General features: G+C 33.6%; 1 protein-coding gene across 4 annotated transcripts in view; it reads left to right on the top strand.

The window, feature by feature from the left end:
• The first annotated feature begins 287 nt into the window (after window positions 1-287).
• The window catches only part of LOC149770708 (uncharacterized), a 140,042-nt gene continuing 125,166 nt past the window's right edge, over window positions 288-15,163 (top strand). For 3 of the 4 annotated variants that reach the window (XM_089949208.1, XM_089949205.1, XM_089949206.1), the window contains exons 1-2: window positions 288-385; window positions 8,603-8,691. In XM_089949208.1, the coding sequence (XP_089805334.1) occupies window positions 328-385; window positions 8,603-8,691 (147 nt within the window). In that variant the 5' untranslated portion in view covers window positions 288-327. Of the gene's footprint in view, window positions 386-3,078; window positions 3,241-8,602; window positions 8,692-15,163 lie in introns of those variants that run through there. The other variant, XM_089949209.1, reaches the window with a different exon arrangement.

Genomic DNA, 15,163 nt, shown 5'->3' with positions numbered 1-15,163 from the left:
TGTCTCCATGGCACAGTCTGTCCCGTCTTTGAGAGACTTATCTATTTCTGTTTCCCATACAAAATGTGTGTTTGTATATAGATGTAGAAAATTAACTGTTATGTGAGCTATTCTTATTTTCTTTTAATCGGTTAAGGATATTTGAAAATTGTTTATATATTTTGTCATGGCCAGAAATTGTTTCGGCATCTATCTCTGGCAGCAATCAACTGCATGTACTAAATCTAGTTAAGTGTTGTATTTAAGAGACAGTCCAATCTAGTTGTGTTTAAGAAACAGTCCAACCTAATTGTGTTTAATTTTTCAGAAGGGTTGATACGTAAGTTGATGCATTATTTGGGTCTTGGTCGCTCCCAAAAGAAACTTGCCAAACAGCACAGTCAAGGTAAGGGTTGCATGAGATAGTAGTTTTATTTTGAAAGCTTTTTTTTAACCATAGATCACCTTGCTAAAGGCCAGTCAAGCTTATGTTCTGACCATGCTTCCTTTGTGTATTGTACTCTGCCTATCATCCATTCATCAATATTTGTTATGTCAAAACTACACGTATAAGAATGCCCATATATGTTGTGATGTCAACTTGAATTTCAGTGAAAGTTTTGTGAATATTACTGTTAGATTGGATATAAGTGGGGTGGGGGTTGCGTATAATATTGCTGAGCTATTTTTGTCAATGTGGTTCTTGTGAAAAATACTTGGAGGATTTATCAAAATGCCAATTGATAACATTACTAAAGCATATGTATGCTGATCTGTGTTTTCATATTAGGATATTAGCTGTGTTAATCATAAATGGAAATTTAGGGAATCAAGATTTGCTTTTGATTGATAGAACTTTATGAAGAAATAAAGATAAATAGTTTGATTACTTTATATTATTATGTATAATGTATTTATTTATATTTTTAATTGTTAAAATAATAAAGATAGTCATGTAAATTTCAAAGTTTTTAATTGTTTAATTGCTGTGTCAGTATCCAGTTTTTAAATACAAAATGTGTTTCTACAAACCACCCAGGGCCATGAGTGGCCAAGTGATCTAAAGCACTTGTCATTACAAACCACTGTCAGCAATGGTTCAAGTCTCACATTCAACCAGTGTGGGTATGTGAGAAAGCTTGTCAGTAGCTTCTTGCGAGTCAGTGGTTGTTTCTGGGGCTTTCTTGGGTTTTTCCACTACCATTGATAATGGCCACCATGTATTGTCTATCTTGTGCTGAACAATGGCGTTAAACCCTAAAACACTAACAAACCTCAAAAACAAATGCTAGCGTGAAATTTGAGTTATGTCCCTTGGTACCATTATTTAAAAAGAATTAAATATTATTCAAACTTATATAATAAACATAAGGGATGAAAAAGTGATAAAATCATTATCATAATACTTTTAATAACTTGGTTATAAATTGTTATGTATAATGAAATTATATTATAACAATTATTTATTGTATAACTACTTCTTTATTTCTATTAATGCCAGCATTATGCAAATAATTTTTTAATATAATTCATGTTACAGAGGCAAGGCATGTGATTCTTATTATAAACAAGAACACATGAATACAGATATAAAAACAGCCTAAAAGTCTTACACTTCTGAAACTCATTCTTGTTACATAGGCAAAACAACTACATTTTTGGAATGTTTTTGCAACAATCTGATGAATATTTGAAGAAAAAATACTACAAATAATATATAACCAAAATAATCCAAAGAAGAAAAGTGAACGAGCTCACAAGCTGAAAGAAGAAAATCAAAATGGCTGCTGCACACAAAAAATCAAAGTTAGAAAAATATTTCAAGACAAGGAAAGTAGAGACAGAGGAAGGATCCTTTCTTGAATGTGCCTACATGGAAGATACACAAGAAATGGAAAGAAGACTGGGAATGGCCTCAGTGATGACATCACTACAAATAATGAATAAAGATTTTGTAAGCCTAACTCAATCCCTCAAGAGGAAGTGCTTTCAAGGCTAGATACTAAGACCTAAAGGGAACCAGCCATTCAGAGAATTAATCATTGGAAGAGAGACAGTAAACATCAAGAAACTGACACCAGCATTAAGAAAAATAAAAAAAAACAGACCAACGAGCTACATTTATCAGATAAACCTCTAGAAATACCTCTGCAAGCAATAGTGGAGAGATTTGATAGAAAATTTAACATAAAGGTGACCAAAGCCAGAATGGGCACCCACCCATTAGGCCCAGTTCTAAATGGGATAAGAATACTGGAGATTGAGAAGACAGAGCTACAGAAAATAAAGGCAGCCATCTTTTTGTATCGATTTTTAACAAAATAATGGTACAAAGGCTGTATCCACCACAGAAGTGCAACAGATGTGGGAACCCATATGAAGTTTTCCACATGGATTGGATATGGAATCCACAGGTACTTTTACAGAAATATCCATTTGGACATTTTTATTCTGTTGCTGAAGCACTCTTATGGATTTCAGTGTATCCATATGGAAATGTTATGGATTCCTTACGTACTCTGTATGGAAAATCTCATGGAATATGCAAATTAGTTCATGAGATATGTAGGTTGTCCATAAGGAATAAAATTAAAATTCCATATGGAATTTGTGAATAATCCATATGGAATTTGTAAATAGCTCATCCCATACAAAATTTTCATGTGCTTGTAAATGCCTTATACCGACAATGTATGCACCATCAACTAGTTTTTCTGTAGTTTTGTAATGATTACTTAAGTTTTAGAAAGAATGGATCTATATCTGTTTCAATGACAGTCTGCTGCCAAAAGAAAAAAAAAATAATTTTGTCAGTTATTTAGACACTACATAAAAATTAAAATGCATACATTTGTGTATAGATCCATCCCATTCTGCCAGCATTCAATAAAGAATTGATCTTTGTGAATTTTGATTTTTTTTGTAGAAAGAATTCAGGTAATAAAAGGCATGCAAGACTTAATGCGATTTTTCCGTGACAGAGACTTGATTCAGTACCGAGGCCTAATGGCAGTTACTTCCCTTCTTTTAGTCAGGAGACTGGTTTACGAATTTGTAGATATGTACACAAAATATTTGAGGCATAAGAAACACAAAATGACCATGGTAGTCTTGTGTTTAAATTAGGTGGAATTTTCAAGATTGAACCGTCTTAAATGTAGCTCATTAATTTGGGAAATTTCATTGTAAGCAGAACCAATATATATGCAGCAACCGATTCTAGAACCAAAAATAATTTGAAATCATGGAGTTATCATGTTGGTGAGTAAACTTAAAGAGTGTGTTGTATTTTGCATTTACGATCTCGTGCTAATTAAGCTACGCGACGGTGGGGCGGAAGTGCAGTTTCACGTTTACAATTTAAATGCGTCCAATAATGACTTTATAATGTATCTTTAACAATCCTTGAGATGACAACTATAAAGATCATTATCATTTACTGATGTGGTTGCCAAACTGCAGTACCGTAATCAGTGCAGTGCTGTCACTTATCGACAATAGGGTCACGAGATTATAAAATTACACATGCTTGTTAATCATATTTACATTATTCTTGTGATCATTTTATTCCTCTCACATATCAGATTGAACCATTTTACATCTAATTTCTTTCACTCCCAAAGAAGATGGCAGTTATTATATTTCAAAATGCCTTACAGTATCAAGTTTCAATGCATTTTTTGTGTTTAAACCTCGAAAGTACCAGACATTAATTTGACATTTGTCTTGACCATTTCAAAATGGATGGCAAAGCTAAAACTTATGATCTCCTTAAAGGATGATCTTGAATAACACAGATGTTTCTTTGACATGTTAAGTGATTTTTGAATGTTGAACTAAAAATGAAATGTCTTTTGCCAAGGAGGTAAATAGTCAATATTGTTCCTGGTTACATAGTACAATGTGGCTGTAATCATTTTCAATGGATGATACCTGAATCATACCAGAAGTAGAGGTGGATGCATAATTTTATACTGAGAGGATTTTGTTTAGAAGAGGTGATTCAGTGTAATTCAAATGGCTAACATTCTTGCTCTTCAGCTAATAGTGTATCATTTTGACAGATGAGAGAGAGAGAGATGATTTTGACAGATGAGAGAGAGAGAGAACCTAACCATTTGACACTATCCTTCCCCCAAATGGATTTCTATATGTAAGTGAATTAGTAAAGACATTTAAAAAGCAATACAGAACAAAAATGTAGAGAGTTTCCCCACACATCCCATTCACATGTTCTTATTTTTCTCTGATTAAATGATTTGATGACTGTATTCTTTCTTTCATTGTGACAGAAAGATCTCATGCTAATTAATGTACACCATGTATTGACATTTTAATTTTAATATGTGATATTACTGATAATTTTGTGGACATCAAGATTTAGAATAGGGATGTATGTGACCATGTATAGAATAATTCATTTGATGCCATATCAGTTCTTATGATACATCTAGATAGGCCAGCTTTGTTTGCAAGCTTGCATAAGGTTGTAATTAGTAAGATTATGCAAGCTTGTAATTAGTAAGATTGTGCAAGCTTGTAATTAGTAAGATTGTGCAAGCTTGTAATTAGTAAGATTGTGCAGCTTGTAATTAGTTAGATTGTACCAGCTTGTAATTAGTAAGATTGTGCAAGCTTGGAATTAGTAAGATTATGCAAGCTTGTAATTAGTAAGATTGTGCAACCTTGTAATTAGTAAGATTATGCAAGCTTGTAATTAGTAAGATTGTGCAAGCTTGTAATTAGTAAGATTGTACAAGCTTGTAATTAGTAAGATTATGCAAGGTTGTAATTAGTAAGATTATGCAAGGTTGTAATTAGTAAGATTGTGCAAGCTTGTAATTAGTACGATTATGCAAGCTTGTAATTAGTAAGATTGTGCAAGCTTGTAATTAGTAAGATTATGCAAGCTTGTAATTAGTAAGATTATGCAAGCTTGTAATTAGTAAGATTGTGCAAGCTTAAAATGAACAAATTAAGCTTCTGCAAGCTTGCTGCAGTTTCAAGTCTGAGTTTGCGGTAAAGTTGTATTGCATGCTTGCCGCTATCTTAAAATAGGCTTGCCATTTTGGTTTGGCTAACCTGACATTTTAGCAAGTTATTTTGTTAATACAAATCTAGACTGGTGTAAGCAACTGAAGCACATTTGCTCTTGTAGTAAACTCCACAATTTACTTTTTGCAGAGAGTTATATGTTATCTATTACTCAACCATTGGAAATTATTTTACAGTGCATGGTTGGGACAAACTTTTTGGAAAGAAATGCTGCACAATATTTCTGTATATATTTTCCTAAAGAGAGTGACTTGATTTTTGTCTGCCAATATGATACAACTAAAGAGTGTGACTTGATTTTTGTCTGCCAATATGATACACATGTTGATATTTAAAACATGTATTCATTATGCTTTATTAAAAGGTTAGCGTGTGTTTTATGTTAAATATATCATTGGTTGTACACGAATTAGCAAATCTCACAATGTATACTATAAATTGGGTTTTGTTTGCATCAGATTCATTTTTTTAAGCACTTCTGCATCAAAAATAAACACCATGCTAATTATATGCAATTTACAACATGCTTGCTTTTTGCTTTCTTATGCACCCTTTGGCTTTTAATCACCCTCTGTCTCATGCTAACCTGCTTTGTAACATAACTGCATGGTGAGTGGTATCTGTTCCATATAAGCCATTAGCCAGGAAACCTAGTACAGGACCTGGGGGTTCGGGTTAGAGGAAGACATGATTGGTTTGGCTTGTGGGTTTTAACACTGTTTTTCAGTAATGATAGTATATACTTGCTGGCCAGTATATTTGGTGGAGGAATAACCTGGTATGCCACCAACAAGCTTTTTCACACTGAGACCAATTCATGCAGATGTGAGAGTCATCTATAAAGGTGAGAGCATTAGACCACTTGGCCACCAGTGTGGTTCCAGGAGTGGGGTAAATGTAGAACAGATTACATAGATATACAGTGAATGAAATTGAGAATTCAAAAACTACAGTTATCTTTTTTTATTGTCAGTCACTGCATCTTATGTTTATCATGTTTGTCATGTTCCCACAGTAAAATGCACCGACACTAATATCCAATAAATATCCATTAGCCCAGACTCTATGTTGCACTTTTACACCAGGTATATATGCAGGTGACATATATCCTATGAACAGAGGAACCAGTCACAGATACATGTAGCAGACTTGGGTTCAAATACAATGTAATTGGTATAATTAATTAATTAATTACAGTCATACTGTATTTGCATCTGTAATTGAATATCAGCATTAATGTGATGTCCTTCAGTAGCATGTGTATAGCTTTCATGTCCAGCATCATGCTCAGTCAGATTAACTTATAGGAGAGGGGGTGTTTATATGCCTAACCTGTTGCTCAGTGTTTCTGTCATGGTGCAGACAGAGCATATATATATATATATATATATATATATATATATATATATATATATATATATATATCATCCTAGTGTCATGCATGTAGGTGAGGGAGTGTTTATATGCCTACCTGTTGCCCAGTCCTAATGTCCTGTGCTGGCATAGCATATTTATATTCATAGCACTCTAGATTCATATATAGGATGGAGTGTATATATGCTTACCTGTTGTCCAGTCTTAGTGTCATATGCAGGCATAGATATTGATATTCCTAGTATGTTTCATATTTTAGTATCATGTGTATATACAGGATATGTATAATGCCAAACCTGTTGTCCAATCATCATGGTACATGTAGAGAGTGGGGTGTTTATGTGCCTACCCAGTTGCCCAATCCTGATATCATGTGCATTGAAGAGGTATTCATATGCATAGCATATCGCTTGATTCTAGTGTCATGTGCATATATATATAAATTCCTGATCTTAGTGTCATAGGTATGGAGGGGATAATTCTATACCTGCATGTTGCCCAATTTCAGACTTCGTCAAAATAAACATATAAATGATGACAGAGAAAACTGAAAATCACTTTCAAGTTTCGAATGATATAAAAGAAGTGTGGAATTTGTTTTAAAGAGCCTCCCAAAATTGATTAAGCCACATAAAGCGAATTGTTGATATACAGATGGACATAATTATTAGAATACTCCGATCACGTGACTGACTTTGCAATTAGGAAAATTATTCTGGAAATTCTATACAATATTTATAGGTTACTGCATTTTTATAGGAAAATATGAACAAGATTTTCAGATGTAAGTACTGCATGACCTTGGGAGTGCATTATATCCATCCGACAAAACAAGTTTATATTTTCCCATACAAACGCAGTAATAATTATGTACAATATGCACAGCATATACAACTTGATGTGAAGAATCTGGCTTGACACTAAATAATTAAGGAATTTTAAAATACCAATTATCAGGCTTGGAACACATGCACAGGGATCTGTGAAAACATAATATCATCCTGCATTGAAAATTTCAACTATGAAAATGATGTAAAATTACAGAAAAGCAGGCGGTAATTTTTGTACTAGAACTGTTCAATTTTCTAAAGATTTCATCCATTTAAGACATTGATTAGGAAAAGAAGAAATGCTAGGAGCCTGCCTTATGTCACTGGGAATGTTGTTTCATACCGGTGGACCAGTATATTGAAAACTTTTTTTAAACAATTCCTTCTTTGGCCTTGGTATACTGTAATTTTTACTTCTTATGGACCTTAAATTTGGAGTACCATCAGCATCACTTTGGTGAAAGATATTGCTTAGATAGACAGGAATTGCTTTTCTAGATACTTTATACATCAATTTGGCCTTTCTAAGAAATATTTTTTCATGTATTGTTAAAGTTACCTTTATATTATTCACTGCATCCTGAAAATTATCTATACGTTGATCTAGAATTAAATGGCAAGCCCTCTTTTGGAGTCATAAGAGTGTTGTTATGTTTGAATTAGAGGTATTACCCCAAATTACATTACAGTAGTCTAGATATGGCTGAATATAACTTTTATAAAAGATGGCCCTATACTAAGTGGAATGTATGTTTTTTTTTTATTTTCCACAGTAGCCAAAGATAAGAATTAACCTTTTTTGAACATGTGAATAGACCAAGTAAGATTGTTATCTATGAATACACCAAGAATTCTGTCTTGAGAGGTCATATTAAGGCTCACACTGTCAAATAGAACCTGGAGTTTGTCCCTTTCTTGCCTTGCTCATTTTTGTTGTGTTGTAACTAGTAAAGCTTTCGTTATTTTCTGTATTTATTATCATACTGTTTTCCTTGCACCATACTTGAAGTCTGTTGAGAGCATTTTGTAAGTTATTTTGAAGTATCATTTTGGTTTTACCCATCCAAGACAGTGTAGTATCATTTGCTTAGAAGTCAGTGGATGAAATTGAAATTCCAATCTTAAGAGGTAAACCATTGATAAATAGAATGAATAACAGAGGTCCAAGGATAGAGCCCTGTGGTACTCCACAATTATTACGTGTATGAGGAAACTTTGACTTGATATTCCGTTAGAAAGGAACATAATTTAAATATTCATATTTCACAAACTAATTTGACTGCAGACTTGTTTATTCATATTTTAATATCTCCATTTAAATTGTCCCTATCAATAAGCTGACAGTTTGTTCTGTTTTTGTGTAGGAGAGCACAGAGTTCCTGAAGTTCTGGTGAGTGATGAAAGAAAACAGCCTGTTACTGAGAAGACGTCAGCTGTCAAAGAACAGGGAGTTGTAAGTACTCCTTATCATGGACCACATACAGATTTCCACCCACTCAATATTTGTAATGTTGTCATAGTAACAATTTTAAGCATTAAGATATCAAACAATATTCCTGGATATATCATAGCATTGCAGATTCTCAAGATGGAAGAAAATGAAACATTTATGTTGGGTTATTGTTTTTCCTGAACAAACATTTTAGACAACAGACAAAAATCATGAACCAGATATTGCTTCTATTTTGATTCAGATGCTAGCAAGATGTATTGATTTGAATATTTGTGATTTGCTTTATAAACAGTGATTGATACATTACAAGTTTTGTATTTTTTTTTCTTTTCCATATGTTAGATTTAATTGCCAAGTGATATTTTCCAAGTTTTCTGCCAGAACACGTTGCTTGATAAGCTCATGGTTTGTAAAGGCATAACTCTGTTTTCAGTTTCACAATACTTTTGACGGAACCACAAATTCAAAACATGAACTTGATAAGTGCCAAGTAAAGCTCCACAGCCTCTTGAGAATGTTTGACTTTAATCCTTTGACTTGTAAAGACAGAACCCTCTTTTTATCTCATGTGACTACATTTGGATTGAGTTTTATCCTTGCTCTGTTGACACTCCTAAGCTCCATCCCAGCATATAGAGCTGGTTAGAACTTTGAAGTGACACCCTGTTAATCTCTAAAAGTGTGTTTTGGTGTGGGTTTCCCCTGTCACCCTTAGAGGTCTGTAGGTGTTATTGTTTAAAAACAGTAATGTGATATAAAATGTTGCAGGGTTGATTTCTTTTTTATCCATCAGATTATTAGAGTTTTTTTATTTATCCCAAAAAGAAGCAGACATTGGCATACTTTCTTCCCTTTGTCCGTGCTGACAGTGGGCTTGATTTCTACCATTGTTGCTTCAGATTTAGGGTTGTACAATTACTCCAAAGGCTAGTTACAGCCCTGGAATAGTTTTCCTTACCTCTCCCTATATTAATTTAAAAGTGACTTTGCTAGAGTCATTTTGTCGGAGTATGTGTTTTTCTTTCTTCTTTTGTTTGTGTAATCTATGCATGCATTATTTTTCAGACAGCATAGCTAGGTCAAATCTAAGAGTTGTTTATATACTGTCTAAAACTTCCCAAGAAGAATAACTGTCTAAAAGCAGTTTTTCTGTTTGGTGAGTGTATGTTGTGCATATATATAATAAATTATGCCTTAGCATAGAAAAGGGGGGTAGGATACTTTTTCTATATTTATATAGGAATAACTCTATCTTAATTAAGTTTTACTTGTATATGCCTTAGCATATTATTTTGTCCATTTGGATTTGGAATTTTCCATTACACTGGAAAATTTCAGACCTTTTCAGCTTTACTTGATTGTGCTGTAGCACGTAAATATGTTAAATTGGTTGTTCAGTTGTTATAAAATTTTCTATCATATTGTGCCTTGGTGCATAAACGATAATGAGATGTATCCTTGCTTTTTATTGGTGGGTTTAAATCCGGTCGTATTTTGGACATTCAGTTGTGTTCATTACAAAGAGAATGTATGTTCATGTTATTGGACAAAGTTTCATTGACCGATTGAATCGGTATTGAAATCTGTTTCTGTTATGTTGCCAGCCAAGTAATATTTTGGTCACCATGGACGGATGCCCGGGGGCAAGAGTGGTGAGCTTTATTTCATGGCCAACAACTTTGGATCCGTTGCTGGATATTATTTTTATCAAACTGGGTGAAAATGACATAGGGGCCCTTGAGCCCAACATAGTGGTGAATCAATTATTGCAATTGAGTTGACAGTTTTTGGATCGTGGTGTCCAGTTTGTTTTAATTGGAGCATTATTGCCTGGGTTCCATCCATGAGGGATGACCCATTCTCAGTATGGATGGAGGGTCCACCAAGTGAATTGGAGTTATGTCGAGTTTTGTCGGCCAGTAGCCGAATTAGATTTTGTAGGACGGATGGATTCCATGGTGTTTACATGGACCTAGATGGTGTGCATCTGAATGCACAGGGGTGCAGGTGGTTTTACACCAGACTATTGTCTTCAATTCAATGACATATTCAGTGACTTTAATTTAAAATTTTGAGTTGAAATTTTGAATGTTTATACTATGGTGGAAAGTCCAAGAACAGAATATTTATTTGAAACTTTCTGCTTGAAATCTCCATCATATTTTTTCAACATTAACATTTTTTGTTTTTTATTCTTAATAGCCAAAGATAAATTTTTCTAAAAAGTGTTAGGTTAAAATATTATGTGATTTATATAATCAGGTCATGTTTGCTATTCTTTTGAGTTGTTTGTGGAGGGGTCAGTGTGTGTCCTTTTAAGATGTCATGTTATGACATCCCCACTATTTTACTATGCCACTATCTTCTAATTTTGTACAATTTTGTTGATAATGAGTTGTTGATGTCTATGTATCTAGCATTAAATCACTTGGGGCCCGCAGCTAGAGTCCTGTTTAGGTGTCAAGGTTGACATCTCCAGTGCGGACCCGTCGTGATTTTTCTTTTTTCATATGAATTATAAAATTTAAGTCATTTGAAGTACACAAGACTTCATATTTTACAGTTAAAAATTTTGAAATAAATTCTAAAGTTCAGCCGTATTTGTTATTTTCTTTTTGGTTATTAATGGAGAGGTCAGTGTGTGTCCTGTTAAGGTGTCACTTTTCACATTCCCATCACCACACCCCGCCATTAAAAAACTGTTTTTTTTTATTTATTTTTTTTAAAGAATTGTCAGATTGTTTTCTTTTATGGTTGTTGATTTAAATTTTTGTAATACATGTGTAATTCATGTATTAAAGAGAGGCTACAGCGGCGGATTCCAAAAATCTGCAGATGTATTTATCCTCTTTTTCTTGAAGGAAGAAGTATGTGTTACATGTGATTCGTCTAATGATTGCCACCTAGTTCTACAACTGTATTCTAGCTTACAGCTAGAAAGGGATTGAAATCTTCTATCATGCGGACGTGATGGAAAACATCCTAAAATGAGATTGTAGGTCTTGTGTTTTTAAACTTGCCTTTAGGCTATCCAGACTGTTCTAATGTGTTTTTCTATAATTAAATGTCCTAGTGTAGGGTGTAAGTCTGGTGTTTTTGAACTAGCCTTTAGGCTATCCAGACTGTTCTAATGTGTTTTTCTATAATTAAATTTCCTAGTGTAGGGTGTAAGTCTGGTGTTTTTGAACTAGCCTTTAGGCTGTCCAGACTGGTCTAATGTGTTTTTCTATAATTAAATTTCCTAGTGTAGGGTGTAAGTCTGGTGTTTTTGAACTAGCCTTTAGGCTATCCAGACTGTTCTAATGTGTTTTTCTATAATTAAATTTCCTAGTGTAGGGTGTAAGTCTGGTGTTTTTAAACTAGCCTTTAGGCTATCCAGACTGTTCTAATGTGTTTTTCTATAATTAAATTTCCTAGTGTAGGGTGTAAGTCTGGTGTTTTTAAACTAGCCTTTAGGCTATCCAGACTGTTCTAATGTGTTTTTCTGTAATTAAATTTCCTAGTGTAGGGTGTAAGTCTGGTGTTTTTGATCTAGCCTTTAGGCTATCCAGACTGTTCTAATGTATTTTTTTAATAGGGTTTTAGTAACCTTTTTTATTCCTTCTCTCATTTATTGCCATAAATATAAAGTTTATTGTTTCGATGTATAATTGTTTGTCATTAATTTGGTTGGTGTAGGGTAGCTGAAGTGGATTGAAATTACCTTGTTTTCTAATAATTGTATTTATTAATTTTTGTCTTTGGTTGGTGGGGTGTGTACGATCTAGTATTATGTGATTTTTACTGTCAATTGCAGTTTTGCAAAGAAAGCATTTAGATAAGTGGGGTATCGTGTTTCTATTGTAGGCTTCTTCATCTGTCCACCATGCATTGTGTAAATAAAGATATATGTTTGCTTGTTTGTTGGGCTCTTTGATCCCCTTGCAATGTTTCCATATACTTGGCCAATCTACATTTGTTACTTTGGTTTCAATATGTTTGGGTTTGTAATTAGTTGTGCCTGTTATTTGTTTTTCTATCATCTTTTTATCAGTAGTTTGCCATAAATCTTTATTTGATTGAATTTTTTTAATTGTCAAGGTTATGTTGTATGTACATTTGGGGGGTTTAACTGATATTTTTAGATTTTTAATTTTTTGGATATCAATTTTATTAGTAAGTGATTTTCCTAACCAGTAAATATATAGTTTTTGCCAAAAGTAGGTAGGTTTAGGGGTTAAACTATTTAGTCAGTACATTATATTAGTCTGTTGTTTTTGTATCAAGTTGGAAAGTCCTTGCCCCCCTAATTCTGATTTTTTGTTTTTGTAGTGTGTCCTTAGATATTCTATAAACCTTATTCCAAATAAATTTCAATATTATTGATTCCAATTTTTCCAGGTATATTTTTTCAAAGTCTATTACATTAAGTTCATACCGTATTGAATTGTAAAGGTATGACTTAGGTATTTTAATTTTGTGTGTAAAACTGAGATTTCTGTCTGTCCACATTTCCTTATGACGTTCCAATTTCTTTTTAATTTGTGCAAAATTAAATATTTTATTATCCTTTCCTAAAATTATTCTCAGCACTTTTTTTTTTACTTGGTGTCTTATTTGCTCATTGGTTAGTCCATGTGAATTATTTTTCCAATTGTCAATTAGTAGGATTTCTGTTTTATTTGCATTAATTTGTGAGTCAGAGGCTTTTCCAAAATTAGTATATTAGTTGATAAGATGAAAATATGATGATTTGGTAGTTGTAATATGAGAGCAATCATCCACGGGTTGAAAAGTTTTACATTCTGTATTCATGTTAAGTATCTTAATTCATTTTATTTGGTCATCTTGTTGTATTGCTCTTTGTAATGCTTCAATTCCTAGAACATATAACAACATAGATATGGGGCAGCCTTGCTTGACTGACCTTGATATTTTAAAAGACTTCGTTTTAGCACCATTTGTTTGGACGTGGGAGCTTACGCCTTTATAAAGTGTCAAAATCCAATTGATAAAACCTTTGCCAAAATCAAATTTTTTTACAATGTTTATAATGTAATTTATTTCTATCCTATTGAAGGCTTTTCCTGGTAAAATAAAATGAAAGCAGCTCCTATTTTATCTTCCTCCATGTAGTCAAAAATGGTTTTGATTGAAAGTGTGTTATTTAAAATGTCACTTTTTTCCCACCACATGTTTGTTGGGGATTAATTATTTCTTCCATTGCCTCTTTTATTCTGTTGGCTAAAATTTTGCTAAGAATTTTATAATCTAAATTAAGTAGGGAGAATTGTATCTTCTGGTGATTGCTTTTATTAATGGCTATGAAACAGAATGCGACTGCTTGGATTAATGGCTACGAAACAGAATGTGACTGCTTGTATTAATGGCTATGAAACAGAATGTGACTGCAGATTAATGGCTGTGGAACAGAATGTGACTGTTTGGATTAATGGCTATGGAACAGAATGTGACTGCTGGAATTAATGGCTATGAAACAGAATGTGACTGCTTGGATTAATGGCTATCAGACAGAATGTGACTGCTTGTGACTGTTTGTATTAATGGCTATGAAACAGAATGTGACTGCAGATTAATGGCTATGGAACAGAATGTGACTGTTTGGATTAATGGCTATGTAACAGAATGTGACTGCTTGGATTAATGGCTATCAAACAGAATGTGACTTCTTGGGTTAATGGCTACGAAACAGAATGTGACTGCTTGGATTAATGGCTATGGAACAGAATGTGACTGCCGGGATTAATGGCTATGAAACAGAATATGACTTTGGATTAATGGCTATGAAACAGAAAGTGACTTCTTGGATTAATGGCTGTGGAACAGAATGTGAATGCTTGGTTTAATGGCTATGGAACAGAATGTGACTGCTTGGATTAATGGCTATGAAGCAGAATGTGACTGCTTGGATTAATGGCTATGGAACAGAATGCGACTGCCGGGATTAATGGCGATGAAACAGAATGTGACGGCTTGGATTAACGGCTATGAAACAGAATGTGTCTGCTTGGATTAATGGCTATGAAACAGAATGTGACTGCTTGGATTAATGGCTATGAAACAGAATGTGACTGCTTGTATTAATGGCTATGAAACAGAATGTGACTGCTTGTATTAATGGCTATGAAACAGAATGTGACTGCTTGGATTAATGGCTATGGAACAGAATGTGACTGCTTGGATTAATGGCTATGAAACAGAATGTGACTGCTTGGATTAATGGCTATGGAACAGAATGTGACTGTTGGGATTAATGGCTATGAAACAGAATGTGACTGCTGGGATTAATGGTTATGGAACAGAATGTGACTGCATTTATTAACGGCTATGAAACAGAATGTGTCTGCTTGGATTAATGGCTATGAAACAGAATGTGACTGCTTGGATTAATGATCAGAGTTGGCAGGGATAAGGGACCATAACTGTATGACAAAATAAATCAGCTTCTTACAGACTTTAATGTTCAGATAGT

The sequence above is a fragment of the Sinohyriopsis cumingii genome, unplaced genomic scaffold (assembly GCF_028554795.1).
Source record: "Sinohyriopsis cumingii isolate HCF-2022 unplaced genomic scaffold, ASM2855479v2 utg002465l, whole genome shotgun sequence".
Classification (NCBI taxonomy): Eukaryota; Metazoa; Mollusca; class Bivalvia; order Unionida; family Unionidae; genus Sinohyriopsis; species Sinohyriopsis cumingii.
The sequence above is the reverse complement of the archived record's forward strand: the minus strand, read 5'-3'. Positions and strand labels throughout refer to the sequence as shown.